This window comes from Cricetulus griseus, chromosome 7 (genome assembly GCF_003668045.3).
Source record: "Cricetulus griseus strain 17A/GY chromosome 7, alternate assembly CriGri-PICRH-1.0, whole genome shotgun sequence".
Taxonomy (NCBI): domain Eukaryota; kingdom Metazoa; phylum Chordata; class Mammalia; order Rodentia; family Cricetidae; genus Cricetulus; species Cricetulus griseus.
The window spans coordinates 108475500-108490850 of NC_048600.1; the positions used below are offsets into that span (position 1 = coordinate 108475500).

Here is a 15351-nt window from a genome sequence, read left to right on the forward strand (position 1 = left end):
AAAAACAAAAAACCACAGCATAGAGCAAGCTTTGAAGGATGAAAATAATCTAACCATGAGAAACGGTATTTATGGCATTCAAGCTGCCAATTCTCTGGGACTGTATTTTAGTAAGGCATGGTAGAACATGCCTGTAATGCTAAAAACTTGCTAGGCTGGAACAATTTCTCTAGGGGGTTAAAGAGATGACTCAGAAATTCTGGATAGTTATTGCTCTTCCAGAGGACCCAGGTTCGGGTCTGAGCACCCACAACCACCTGTAACTCTGGTTTGGATCCCACAACTTTTTTTGACCTCTTCAGGAACCAGACACAAGTGTGGTATACATACATACATACATACATACATACATGCAAAACACTAATATACATAAATCTTAAAAGAAATCTTAAAACAACAAAAAACGTTGGTTATTGGAACCTAGCCCGCATGGGGTTTCTAAGAGTTGTTTTCCAGCATAACCTCAGGTACCTCCTGTTTTCCTGACCTCGCCCCACTGTGATCAATATCCTGTTGTGAACCCTTTGATCCGGGGTTTTTGTATAAGGCTGCTCCACAATAAAGGTGAGAGACATTCTCTCAGAAAAGGAACAGGAGTCTTGTGGTTCATCCAAATCTTCAGGCTTTCGCCCAATACTCGGACTTAGTGGCCAACAGCAGCCACAGTTGGTTTTTTTTATTTATTTATATATTATGTATATAACATTCTGCTTCATGTCTATCTGCACACCAGAAAGGGGAACCAGATCTCATAATGGATGGTTGTGACCCACCATGTGGTTGCTGGGAATTGAACTCAGGACCTCTGGAAGAGCAGCCAGTGCTCTTAACTTCTGAGCCATCTCTCCAGCCATTTGTTTTGTTTTTAAAGATTTATTTATTATGTATACAGTGTTCTACTTGCATGTATGCTTGCAGGCCAGAAGAGGACACTAGATGTTATTACAGATGGTTGTGAGCCACCACGTGGTTGCTGGGAATTGAACTCAGGACCTCTGAAAGAGCAGCCAGTGCTCTTAACCTCTGAGCCATCTCTCCAGTCCCCAACAAAAAAAATGTTTTTAAAAAGAGGATTCTAGCCGGGCATTGGTGGCTCACACCTTTAATCCCAGCACTCGGGAGGCAGAGGCAAGCAGATCTCTGTGAGTTCAAAACCAGTCTAGTCTACAAGAGCTAGGTCCAGGACAGCCTCCAAAGCCACAGAGAAACCCTGCCTTGGACCACCCCACCCCCCCAAAAAAAGAGGATTTCTATAAATATGAAGTCAGTGTAGGCAACACAGTGACTATCAGGCCAGTCAGGGCCACATAGCAAGAACCTATCTCAAAAAATTAAGATGAGAGGAAACAGATAACTTTAGAGAGCCACACACTTACAGTCACATACTACCTAGTATTTCAGTAAACAATGTGCCTCTAAAAACAAAGATAGCAGACCACACAAATGGGCCCCATAATATTATAGTGGGGCTGAAAAGTTCCTATCGGTTTGTGATAATGCGGTTGTTACAACATGTAAAGTTGGATGCACACACAACTCATGTATTTGTGGTTACACTGATAAAAACAAACCAACTATGCTGATCATGGAAAAATACAGCACATACAATTAATTCTATATAACATATAATGACTGACAATATTAGCAACTATGTTATTGGTTTAGGGCATTATATTTTTCATCTTTTTTTTTTTTATTTAGAGATAGTCACACTAGACAGTCCAGACCAGCCTTGATCAAACACCTTCTACCTAGGCCTCCCGAGTGCTGAAGTTAAGGCACTTGCTACCATACCATACCCAGCTCATTCTTATTTCAGTAGAGTCCTTCTGTTTAATAAAAAAGTTTACAGTGAAGCAGAATCCAAGTTACATGTTGAGTGTATTGAGTCTCTAAACTGCACCATGTTATGTTTGGCTTACTGCTGATTGCTTTGTTCTCTGGGGTATAGGAGTAATAGGCTGCGCTATATACAAATACAAATACACACACACCCAACATCCTAAGTGTATAGTAAGCTAAATCATCTAAGTTTGTCAAAGTCTATGCTCTCAAAATATAGCCTTGCCATTAAGCAATATGAGGCCATTTCTGAAGACAGAGAAAAACTATTCTCTGAACAAACACCACATATAGTGTAGTGTCACTACTTCAAAAGCCTGCTTTCAGAGGCTGAATGTTTTACAAACTGAAGGCTGCGCTGGGCATTGGTGGCGCAGGCCTTTAATCCCAGCACTCGGGAGGCAGAGGCAGGCGGATCTCTGTGAGTTCGAGGCCAGCCTGCTCTCCAGAGTGAGTTCCAGGATAGGCTCCAAAGCTACACAGAGAAACCCTGTCTCGAAAAAAAACAAAAAAAAAAAAAAAACAAACTGAAGGCTGCGACAGTAGTTCAGCAAGTCTAGTGACAGCAATTTCCCAACTGCCTCTAACCATTAGAATCTTTAACAAAGCATGTTTAAAAGTATTTACCTTTAAAATACACACAACACTGCTGGCACACTTCATAGACCACAGTATAAGCATAAAGATAAATCCATATTGAAAAGCATCTCATCTAACAGTCAGCACCTTCCAACTTTAGGCAAAGGCTCACTCACAAGAGCTACACCTCAGCTCACTCAAGCAGTACAAATAAGCTTTTAGATCTACTACAAGAATTCCTAAGTGACTCACTTAAAGTTAAAAGTCTTGAGAAAACAAGACACTTATCAGAGAAGTTTCTTCCGTTTATACTAACTGAATACACAAAGCCATAGGAATTAGAAACTCCTGGTCATAAAAGGCCAAGTCTCAGGCATATGCTCTTAGATGCATGGCCTCTTAAGAACTATGTTTTCCTCATTTCCTTATTAGCTGTGCCCATGCATTCATTACTAGGTATTATCTTACACTGTATCAGTCTTCATAAGCATGGATCGTGTGCCTAATGATGAGGCATTTCAAGAGAACTTGTTTTCCGTTTTCATTTCTGCTGAGGAAAGGTGGGAATTTTTCATTGGGAAAAGCACGCAGTGAAGTGAATGGTTCATCAGTTGTATTTTCTTGCAACTAGATCTGTTATTATGCACAGACAATAGGCAAGAACAGTTTTCATTCATGATTGCTCTGAATACACAACCACTGAAGGGTCTGAAAAGCTAGATCACAACGGAATCCCTTGTACCACAGTGCAATCACGAAGCTGGCACACACTCACCTAGAGAGTTGCAGCCTGGCGTAGGACACTTCATATTGAAATTGTAGCTTTCATGAAATCGACGGCGCTTGGGACGGTGAGAGAGATCACTGCCTGAGTCCTTCAGGGACATGTCCTTGGCAATGCTCTCATCATGAGACACATTGGGGCTAGAGATGTCTATGTCAGACTCCGAAGAAGGCGCATTTCCAGTTGGAGTTCGAGGTGGTGACTCATCTTGATCAGCTGTATTTTTAGTTTCTAAACAAAAAGCAATTGGTAGAACTGCTGAGTGGGTCCCTTTACTTGAAGATTCTCTAGATTGAAGAGTTTATGAACTTTGCAGTCTTTTTACACAGCCTTTTTTAAAAGACAGGGTGTCACATAGCACAAACTCTCTATGTAGCTAAGAATGACCTTGAATATATGATCCTCCTGCCTCTACTTCCCTAGTTCTGAGATATAGGCATGTACCACCATGCCTAGTTTTTTGCAGTGCTAGGGAACAAAATCAAGGCCTTATACATGCTATGCCAGCAGTCTACAAATGTGCTACATCTATAGCCCTCCAAGATCTAACCAGTAATTTTTACCTACTTATCTGCTATAAGACATTGAAATCATCACTTTGGTGTAACTTTACATTCTGTTGAATGTATATTTGGGGTTCCCTTACTACATGTTACTTCTCTATGTTTTTCCTAAGCAATCAAAATCGAATATAAATGAAGTCTTTGAAAAATTATCAAAAGCATCCAAGTAAGGTAAAACTGTGTTCTCATCATTCCAAGTACTGACTATTTGTTGTCATTTTAAAAATTCACCAAAATGTATTAGTATCATTTGGTCTTTATTGGAAAAATAAATAACCAGCCCATTTCCCTTCCTGGAGACACACAAGACAAAATAAATAAATAAATGAGCTTGATATGGTTCCTTTAATCCCAGTACTCAGGAGGCAGAAGCAGGCATTCTCTATGTTAATTCAAGGCTAGTCTAGATGACAAATCAAGACTACATAGAAAGACCCTGTCTCAAAACCAACCCCCCCACTAAAAAACAAAACAAAACAAAAAACAAAAGAAAGAAAAAGAAATGAGACTGACTTAAAATTTTAATACTTATTTTATGTGTAAATGTTTTCTGAATGTATATGTGTATATTATCAACATGTCTGGTTCTGAAGTTGCTGGGATCTCACAATCTTGAAATTCATACTTTTTCTTTTCTTTTTTTCTTTAAAAAAGACAGACTCTCACTATTTATCCCCAGTCAGCCTGGAATTTATATGTAAAGCAGGTTGGCCCTAAACACATAATGATCCACCTGCCTCTACCTCACAAATGCTCCGATTAAAGAAAGATACCATACTCTTCTTTTTTTTTTTCTTTCTTGTTTTTTCTTTTGTTTTGTTTTTCGAGACAGGGTTTCCTTGTGGCTTTGGAGGCTGTCCTGGAACTAGCTCTTGTAGACCAGGCTGGTCTCGAACTCACAGAGATCCACCTGCCTCTGCCTCCTGAGTGCTGGGATTAAAGGCGTGCGCCACCACCGCCTGGCCTCTTCTTTTTCTTTTAAAGATTTTATTTTTAATTATGTGTATGTGGGCAAAATGTAGATGCTGCCATTCGACAGAACAGGGTGTTAGATCTCCTACAGTTGTTGTTACAGGCAGTTGTGAGTCACCAGACGTGTGTGTTGGGAACCTAACACAGGTTCTCTATAAGAGCAAGCACTGTTTGTGTTGTGTGTGGTGGCACATGCCTTTAATTTTAGCACTTGGGAAGCAAAGGCATTCAGAGCTCTGTGAGCTTGAGGGCAACCAGGTCCACATAGTGAGTTTCAGAACAGCCCAGGATATGTAGAGAGACCCCCCAACCCTAAATAAATAAATAAATAAATAAATAAATAATAAATGAGCAGTACATGGTCGTGACAATTGAGCCATATCTCTGGTCCTAGAAACTACACACACTTTTGTTTCTTGAGATAGGATTTCTCTGTGTAAAACAGCTGTCCTGGAACTAGTGCTATAGACCAGGCTGGCGTTGAACTCAGAAATCCACCTTCTTCTGCAGGTGTTCTGGGATTAAAGGAGTGCACCAACACATCTAGCCAATTGCACTCTTAAATCAAGGATAACAATCAGGACTACTGTAGAGTTAGACATGGTCAAACAATCTCATTGTCTATCCAATAGTGACAACTACTATTCAGCTCCAGTTAATAATTACTGTGGATAAATAGCCACCCAATATTTCCAGATATTTCCTGTTTTAAAATTTAACTACTGATCTGTGATTTCAAAGCCAGCCTGATCTAGATAGTGAGTTCAAGGACAGACAGGGCTACTAGAGATCCTGTTTAAAACAAAACAAATGACCAACCAAAGAATTAAGTATTGGGGCTGGAGAGATGACTCATTAGTTAAGATCACTGGCTATTCTTCCATAAAACCTACCTGGGTTTCATTACCAGCCCCCTCACAGGAGCTCACAATTTTAACTCCTACCCCCAAGGGATCCATCTTATGACCTCTCCTAGCCTCCATGGGTACCAGGCACAAATGTGGTTCACAAGCTTACATGCAGACCAAACATCAATACACATAATATAAATGAAAATTTAAAAATCAGTACAGATTTTTATATGAAAATCTTTGTACTTCCAAGTACTACCAAGAGTTAAAAAAAAAAAAAAATCTGAAACTGGGCAAACCATTTGAAACTGTGCAAACCAACCAACCATGTTGCCTGGCTGAAGAATCTCAGTAGCTTATAGATCTGCTCTAAGGCTCTTCAACTACAGGGTTACAGTGGTCAGTAACTTACCACTGCCTATTACCAAAGTCTCTTCTAGTCAACAGTCTGGACTAGTACTCACAGTTCTAACAAAATCTGGGCCACACCTTCTTTATGTTGGGGTTCAGAAGGCTCTACCTTCTTTTCCCAATTATACATCTAATCTAATACACTCCAGTTGTTTGGACCTTAACACTAGCAATCAAAATAGACTGTGCAAGACAATAAGAAATTAGATAAATTGAGCATGGTGGCACACATTTGTAGTCCCAGCAACTCTGGAAGTTGAGGCAGGAAGATCACAGGTTTGAGGATATATACTTCAAATCCTATTTCATAAACCACAAACAAAGTCATAAACCCCAAACAAACGAAAAGGAATCAGGTAAATAGTGTTTGCTTACCTAAACTCTGACAGTATCTTTCTGCAGTGCCAAAGCCTTCCTTAAAAGAAAACTGACTAGATCCTTTGACAAATAAGTCATATACACTCACTTACCTCTATCTGAAAAATCAACCACCTGTTCCGTTTCAGACCCAGATGAGCGAGTCTGCCGAAGAGGGTACTTTTTTGGAGTCACTGGGTTGGGCTGCTGCTGACTACGGGTCACTCTTCTGGTAGAATAGGCAGGCTCCTCAGTGCCAAAAGATGGCAAATTTCGAACAGGGCTTGAATCTGATCCCAGTTTTAAAAGGTTGTAAGATAAAGGAAAAAAGAAAAAAAAATAATAAACATTTTATTCCCATCCACATGATTAATAAGAGTGCAGTTCCTTCTCTTCCTATTTCACAAAACTAAACAAGTTCTTAGAATATATCAATCTCACTAAATGACATACGACAAAGGAGTTTTAGCTCAGGTGTAACAATATAGTAACAGAGCATGAGAATTTAGGCTCTGTAGTGAAAACTGAACTCCATTCAGTTCCCCTCCACATAGCAACCATATGTGGCATCTTGGGCAAGTTAATGTCTCCAAGCTTGCTTCTTTATCCATTAAAAAGAAAAATACTTACTTTAATTTGGGAAAGAGAGAAAGAAACACTAGCAACACACTCCTCAAGCTCATTGTGAGGAGAGTTCTTTAACAGTATTAACTATACCACCTATTCCCTTGCTACAGTCCATCACAATACAGATATCCTAAAACTAACAGAATAATACATAAATACTGTATGGGGGGGAATTACTTATTCTTTCTGATTACCCTTGTATTCTTATTTGAAGTCATAATCGATTCTAAATGTACAAAAATTTTTAAGACAGACCTAGTGACATAAGTATTCCTAGTACTTCAGAGTCTGAGGCAGAATGATAGTAATTTACAGGTCAGCCTGGGCTACCTAAGGATAAACTGGCTCAAAACACACAAATGAAATTTAAGTTTGGGTTTTTGTTTTGTCTTTTAAGTTTTATTTTTATGTGTATGAAAAGAAAAGGGCATTGGATTCCCTGGAGTTAACTAACGACATGAGCCACCACATGGGTGCTGGGAGTTGAACCCAGGTCCTCTGAAAGAGCAACTCAGTATCTTAACTACTGAGCCATCACTCAGCCAGCCCCTTATGTTCTTCCCATAGAGAAATCTACTCTGAAGCCTTCATAAACCTTTCACATCTCCAATAAGGAAATAGATTCAAAGCTGAAACTGAAGAATATTTTAAACAACATCCTATGACAATGTGTGAAGTATGAGTTGAAATTCTCAAGCTGTCAGGAGAGACTGAGTTAGTACAGAGCCAGGTCCCCAAGTCTATATACTTCCAGGGGCTCTTTTCACAAGGCTGTCTATATTTCACATTAGGGAGGGTGCTCTTATCCTGTGGCTGATGCTCAAGAGTTGTGCAGCAGCATGGCCAGGAAATAATGTAACAGTGCCTGTGCCCCCCCCCCCAAGCTCATGTGTCTAGCTGTTTTGAATACCATAACTTTTAGGACATAGCTAATTACAGTTTCTAGAACTCTCAGGATTCTTTGCATATATGGTTCTTTCTGCCTAAAACATTTTTCTCATCTTTCAATTTGTAAAATTCTACTAGACTCATGCCAGACAACAATATGGTTGCCCTACCTCTGGGTTTCCACAGTATCCTTAACAAATCACATTTATCTGTGCATGCACATTTGTGCACACCCACCCACCCATACACCTATCATAGACAGGTAATATATACATAAATATATTTTTGGGGTTTTGGGGGGGAGGGGAAAGCTAGAGTCTTGGTATGAATCTCTGCCTAGCTTTGAACTCTTTATATAGACTAGACTGACCTTGAATTCAGAAATCTGCACTCCTCTGTTTCCAAAGTGCTGGGATTCAAGGCATGCACCACACCTAGCCCCATATTGTAATTTTTCTATTTACTCTATCTCTGAAGATTGTGTATTAGCTAAAACCTTTCTTCCATACCAAACAGAACTATGAGAGGCAAAAGGCTACCTACCAAATAACCCCAAATGGCTAAGTACACTAGAGAGTCTTCCACCTACCTTCAAACACAAGCCTTTTGTTTTTTTCACTACCACAGCAAAATTCTGGGTATTTATCCGTACACTTTAATATCTATCAAATGTGACTCTACATTCTATAATTAAATGTGCTTTTAGAAGCAATAAGCCTCACTAATACATTCAATAGGCATTTAGGTCCCTAAGTCATTTTACAAAGTGATGAAATAACAGTCCCATTTTACCAATTTTATGATGACCGACAGCACCATAAAATCTTAAAAAAAAAAAAAAAAAAAAAAAAAGACTCAAGACATCTATGTCTCACATTTATGCAAGCCACAACCTATAAACAGGACGTGGTATCTGACAGAAGTCATTCTGAAAACCAGGTATTTTTGCATTTGCCTTACACATTGACACATTCTATCATCTACACAAAGCCAAAAGACCATTCTCCCTATGAACCAGCACAATAAAATGGTATCAATCTGGGGCTGGAGAGATGGCTCAGAGGTTAAGAGCACTGGCTGCTCTTCCAGAGGTCCTGAGTTCAATTCCCAGCAACCACATGGTGGCTCGCAACCATCTGTTATGAGATCTGGTGCTCTCTTCTGGTGTGCAGATATACATGGAAGCAGAATGTTGTATACATAATAAATAAATAAAATCTTTTTTAAAAAAATGGTATCAATCTGTCCACTGTGAGGAACAGTGAGAAAAAATAAATAAATAAATAAAAAGACTTTTACCTTGAGAACTCTGGCTTAACCTGGCTGAAGAGCGGGTGACTCGGGCAGATCGTCGAGATGTGCCATCACTCTCTGAACTGTCTGTGTGCTCGAGATCTGTAGAAAAATCGGAATCTTCGGTTCCATCTGAACTACTGCCTGCATTTCTCTGTAATACCACAGATCCAGACATTAGCATGGAAGCATTTACTGCGGGTTTCTATTAGCATTGGAAGTAAAATGAACCGTGATGCCGAAGCATCAAGTTCCAGTGTAAGAAAGGATCCACCACAATTTCCCTCCCTGTTCAGAGGAACTATCCTTCATTTCAGACACTTTGGTGGGATAACATACAAATTAACTTTGGAAAGAGAAGTAATTCTTACTGTATTATCCCTAATTCTGAAACAATTCAGACTAATCATTAGAACTCTCATAAGAGATTAACACATTGAAAATAAAAGCATCTAACCCAACAACAAAACACCCAAATCAAAATGGTCTTGCTAGCAAAGCTATGTCAGAAAAAAAGAAAGAAAAAGACAAAGCAGAGACGGCCCAGTGGCTATGAGCATATACAACTCAGACAGAGTACCTGACTTCAAGTCCCAGCACCTACATGGTGGCTCACAACTGCCTGTAACCCCAGCTCCAGGGGAAGCAATGCTTCCCGCCTCCTGGGGCACCTGTACTTATACATTCATACACAGAGTTAGGACAATATAACCAAATCTTTTTTAAAAAAGAAAAGTCCAAGATAGTATATAAAATGTTAATGCAGGGCCCCTTTTAACTTCAGGGTAAATTTTATTCAAACTCTCCATCAACAAAAATCACACTAGCTGGGCACATGCCTTTAATCCCAGCAGAAGTAGGAAGATTTATGTGAGATGTAGGCCAGCCTGGTCTACATGAGTTACAGGACACCTAGAGCTACAAGAGACCCTGACTCAAAAAACACTCAAAAATACATCATTTCAAAATATGGTCTTGGGGCAGAAGAGATGGTTCACTGGTCAAGAGCATGTGTTGCTCTTGCAGAGGACCTGGGTTCGATTCCCAACACACACACAGTGACTCACAACTGCCTGTAACTCCAGTTATAGGAGCTTCAACAAGCTCCTCTGGCCTCTGCAGTTACCTACCTACATATTTGTGGTAAATCTGTATACACACATGTATCACATACATACATTATACAAGCAAAAAGATCTTTTAAAAAAACTCACTAAATAAACATGTAATGATCTATAACTCTAATCCCAAAAGAATTTAAGCAGAAAAAATACAAATTATTTTCTTATCCAACTGTCCTTGAAGTTTCTCCACATGAATGTTATAAGTGCTGGGAAAGGAATTTATAATAAAGACTTATAGGTAGTCAAAAACAGTTTATTTTAAAATTAGATTTTATTCTATGACAGTTTTGCCTACATGTCTGTGTATAGCATACAAGCCCTTAGAGGTCAAGGGAGGTTGTCAAATCCCCTGGAACTGAAGTCACAAATGGTTATGAGCCACTATGTGGGTGCTGGGAGAAGAACCCAAGTCCTTTGAAAGAGCAACAAGTGCTCTGAACCCTTGAGCCATCCCTCCAGCCCCATATGCCAGTTTAAAAAAAAAAAAAAAAAAAAAAACTCATCCAGTCATAACTGTCAAATAGCTTCCTGAGGAGTGATTAGCCACTAAGATTACTTTTTAAAAATTTATCTATTTTTGCCGGGCGGTGGTGGCACACGCCTTTAGTCCCAGCACTCAGGAGGCAGAGGCAAACGAATCTCTGTGAGTTCGAGACCAGCCTGGTCTACAAGAGCTAGTTCCAGGACAGCCTCCAAAGCCACAGGGAAACCCTATCTCAAAAAAACAAAAAAAAACCAACAACAACAAAAACAAAAAAAATTATCTATTTTTATTTTATGTGCATTGGTGTTTTACCTGCATGAATATCTGTGTGAAGGTGTTTGGTCCCCTAGAACTGAAGTTACAGACAGTTGTAAGCCACCATGTGAGTGCTGGAAATTGAATCCAGGTCCTTTGGAAGAGCAGTCAGTGCTCTTAACCACTGAGCCATCTCTCCAGCTCCACTATTACTTTTATCTTTTAATAACTTATACTATGCCCTTTTATATACTATATATAATAACTATACTAGGCCAGAAATACAAGAAAATTTGCTGAAATCATTACAACACCTCAAACTTCAGTCCTAATATCTTTGACAGGGCAGGGAGTGAGGTGCACTGGGGACTGAACTTCGGGCTTCAAGACACTAACCACACACACCACTAGGTTATACCCTAGCTCCAGGTCAAAATTTGTTATTCACATAGTAAGCTGCGGGAGGGCCAAGTATGTTTGGAGTTAAACATTCTTAGATTTTAGAAAGAACACATATATTCTGCAAATAACCCCCCCAACACAATAATGTTTGTATTGCAAATAGAAATGTAGTGTTACACTAAATGAGACATATAAAAAATTAAATAGCCTAAGAATAGTTTAGGGAAGATTTGCCATCAAACAAGTTACTAACATATTTACATTTGGGTTTTGTTGTTTTTGAGACAGGATCTTGCTATGTAGCTCTGGCTTGCCTGGAATTTACCATGTAGCCCAGTTTTGCCTTGAGCTCATGGTGATCCTCCTGCCTCAGCCTCCAGAGAAGGGCACTAGGACTATAGGTGTGTACCACTACACCAGCAAGAGCTTACATTTCTTCTTTGTCTTTTTGTGATAGGACCGCTCTTAGCATGTAGACCAGGTGTACCTCAAGCTACAGATATCCACCTCCCAAGTGCTGGGATTAAAGGTTTGTGCCATAACACCCTGTAAAAATTTACATTTTCTAGGACTCTGTTTATTTGGAAAAGGAGACTGGACCTATTGCCACACAACTGGTATGTATGTTGCATGTCTCTTGCATTTGGTCTGCCAAGACATAAACAAACCTGTCAACTCCAGTCATTTTAAGAGACATTAATGTAAATATTCAACTTGAAAAGCCTTCATGAAGAATGATTTCTGCAGAAATATGAATACCAACCATCTATCCATCCATATATTTCATTCATAATCTGACCATAAATGAGTAAAGAATCCAGAGTCACAAAGTAACACTAAAAGGCAATCTTTAAGGTCACCTCATTCAATGACCTTCAACCAATTCTTCCTGGCTTAACTCTGAAAGGCATTTCTTCACCATCTACTTGAGTTAACTGCTTCCTTACAGAGTACATAATTTCAGGCAGAGCCCGTACTGCAGCCTTCTGTGGTTACTTTTTTGCCTGTGTTCTCCACTCAACTGCGATCATTTATAATTTCTGAATCCCTAACAACCAGCATGTAGCAAGTGGTCAGTACACATTTGTGGAACTGCATTACATTTGGTCTGTAGTTCTGTCTTGCCTTTTCCTTTGCTTGACAAGTGGCCTAGACACAGTTCAGCTGTCCTCCCGATGTTCAATTGTAGAATGCAAAGGGCAGGGTCAGGGCTGGAGAGATAGCTTAGTGTACAAGAGCACACGCTCTGCTGTAAGCTTTATGCTTTTATAGCCTTAGTACAGATCCCCAGCATGCATTTAAAAAAAAAAAAATGTGCGGGGCGTTGGTGGCTCATGCCTTTAATCCCAGCACTCGGGAGGCAGAGGCAGGCCTATCTCTGTGAGTTCGAGACCTGCCTGGTTTACAAGAGCTAGTTCCAGGACAGCCTCCAAAGACTATCTCGGGGAAAAAAAAAAAAATGCACGAGCCTAGAACCCTAGCCCTGGAAAGACAAGACAGATGGCTCCAGAGAATCTACTGACCAGTCAATCTAGCTTTTGGATCAGTAAGAAAGAGGAAGATGTCCTTCTCAGGCCTTGGCATATACCGTCAGTCGCCCGCGCCCACACACTCAAATGCATGCACCACACACAGGATCGTGTATTTCCTGTGTGATTTCAAAATTCAAAAGAACCTTCTAATTCCATCAAGTTTTGCGTTATTTTCCCAAAATGCACTTTCCAGGAAATGTCAAACTGAACAAATAAGTGGAAGAATATGTCTGAGAATGCAACAGGCATGCAAGGCACCCCTTGGGAGTGGGCGCTCCCCATTCCCCTGCTTTGTTGTGCCCCCCACCTGGAAAGGAAAGCAGTCTCCCCAACTCGCCTTGGCACCTATCGCCATCTCTATCCGGAAGGGCGGAGCCTCGTGCAACCCAATCCAGGCCTTGCTAAGCCGCACCCGCCACAAGAACAGACTGCGAAGCGGGACCAATGAGGAAAAGAGCGAGCATTCTCCACAGCCAGTCGCAGAGCACCGGGGCCAGACCCAGACACCGCCCACGCACGCGGGGAGGTGACCGTTGGGCGCAAATAGGCGGCGTCACCACCCAATCAATATGCTCCGAGACGTCTCAGCGACCAATTAACAGGAAGAACGCCTCCGATCCAGGCAAGCAGAGGGCGGGAATAGTTAGAAGCATAGGCCGAGGCCAGGGTAGGGCCCACATTTTTCTGCCTGGTACCGAGAGGAGGCAGGGTGGCTAAGCTAGGTTCGGGGGAGCGGGAAGTTGGAACCCAACCACTGCGAGGCGTGGCCAACTGCGTCACGTTGCTCAATCGACTCGCCTCAGAAACCCGCCATCCCTTCTCTGCCATTCCTCACCTTCCTTCGCGGCATTGCCGGCGGCTGCAGCCCGACGGTTCCGACTCGGGCGGCGGCAGCAGCAGCAGGAACGGGGGCTCCGGCGGGCTCCGTGGCGGCCTCTGTAGCAGTCCCAAACCCTGCGGACGATCCAAGTGCCTCCTGCCTCTCAGCGTCTGAAGCCTTCTGCGCAGGCGCCGCGGGCTGAAGCGCTTTTTCCTTCACTTCCGGCTGAGGCTCACGTCACCTGACGTGTAGGGCAGAGAGACTGCTGGGAAGTTTGCAACTTCCAGAGAGAGGCCAGCGAGCGCCATTTTGGAGTCGGGCAGGAGACGACGCCAATAGTGAAACTTGAGCCGGCCATTTTTAGTTAGGTCTGCGGCCTCCTTTGTGGGCTTGGGTAGCCATGATTGTTAGGGGCAGACGTCTGACAATTGAAGTTGACCGTTTTCATCTTTACCTTGGGCGAAATCTCCCTTCCTGGTCGTTTTACTTTCTGGCGTGGAGGAAGGAAAACCCCAGAATCCATCAGGTTGTCGAGCTTTAACCCTTTCGTTTCTAGTCGGTCAAAGGACGTTTCCGTTTATCACGTAAACTCCCGAGTTGGGGAGAAACATTTTGCTGAAGGAACTGTCCTGAGACCTAGTGTTGTGTGCCGAAGTGGTGTGAATGGGGTTTGAATAAAGGATTGGCAGGGTTATGTCGGTCGTGAAGTTTCCTGTCTGGTAGAGGAGACATTGTCCTTGCATTAAGAGAACAACAAGTAAGTTAACGCTCACGTTACACGATGATGCAGGGCCGCTCTCCGAACGCCGCAGCGCTAAAGAATTCCCAATTTAACCCTGCGGTGAAACGCCCCCGGCCTATCAGTATTCTGCTTTGGTTTGCGAGCTTTGGGTGGCTGCAGAGGGGGCGAGGAGGTGATGTGACTATGAGGGTGCTGTACCAAAGTCGGAGAGGCGTTGAACTCCATTCAGCCCTTGTGACCCCCGTAGTCCAAATGCAGGAGCCAAGAATCGAGGAGGGGAGGTGGAGAAAGTAGTATTTTTAAAGGCACTGGAGCCCCCCAAAAGGAATGGGTATTTAAATAATAATAAAAGGGCATAAGAAAGAGAAAGTAGGTTAAAGGCTGGCAGAAGAACCATAAGAAAAGCCTGGAACCGGGCGGGCGTGGCGGTGCATGTTTTTTGAGGCAGACAGATCTCTGAGTTCAAGGCTAGCCTGATCTACCCAGGCCGGACCCTGTTTCAAAAAAGAAAAGGCAGGCTTTGGAGGTTAGCAGGCTTTGAAGTTTTAACTTCAGGAGACTTGGGGCTTGGCCAGGAGTGACTTGGTGGGATCAAAGCAAGCTCAGTTACCGAATTGGGATCCTGGTTCCAAATTTGTTTATTTGTGAGTGTGTGTACACGCGCATGACTGGGTGAGTGCTCAGAGAGCAACTTTGTGGAGTGGGTTCTCTCCTGCCACCTTTATGGGGGTCTCAGGGATCAAACTCAGGTCACCAGGCTTGCTGAAAGAACAAGTGCCTTTATCCAATGAGCCATTTCACAAGCCCCTATCAGAATTTCAATCT

The 15351-nt window shown here is 41.9% G+C and overlaps 2 protein-coding genes across 6 annotated transcripts in view; one reads left to right on the forward strand and one right to left on the reverse strand.

Moving 5' to 3' along the window:
• Window positions 1–13979, reverse strand: part of Kat7 (lysine acetyltransferase 7) — a 37654-nt gene extending 23675 nt beyond the window's left edge. For 2 of the 5 annotated variants that reach the window (XM_027424279.2, XM_027424277.2), the window contains exons 1-4: window positions 13800–13979; window positions 9174–9321; window positions 6473–6649; window positions 3197–3436 (exon numbers count right to left, since the gene is read on the reverse strand). In XM_027424279.2, coding sequence (XP_027280080.1) covers window positions 3197–3436; window positions 6473–6649; window positions 9174–9321; window positions 13800–13814 — 580 coding nt within the window. In that variant the 5' untranslated portion in view covers window positions 13815–13979. Of the gene's footprint in view, window positions 1–3196; window positions 3437–6472; window positions 6650–9173; window positions 9322–13271; window positions 13516–13799 lie in introns of those variants that run through there. The other 3 variants (XM_027424280.2, XM_027424274.2, XM_027424278.1) reach the window with 3 other exon arrangements.
• A 586-nt stretch (window positions 13980–14565) lies between these two features.
• The window catches only part of Fam117a (family with sequence similarity 117 member A), a 64462-nt gene continuing 63676 nt past the window's right edge, over window positions 14566–15351 (forward strand). Inside the window, exon 1 of the mRNA XM_035448146.1 lies at window positions 14566–14698. Within this exon, the coding sequence (XP_035304037.1) occupies window positions 14566–14698 (133 nt within the window). The remainder of the gene's footprint in view (window positions 14699–15351) is intronic.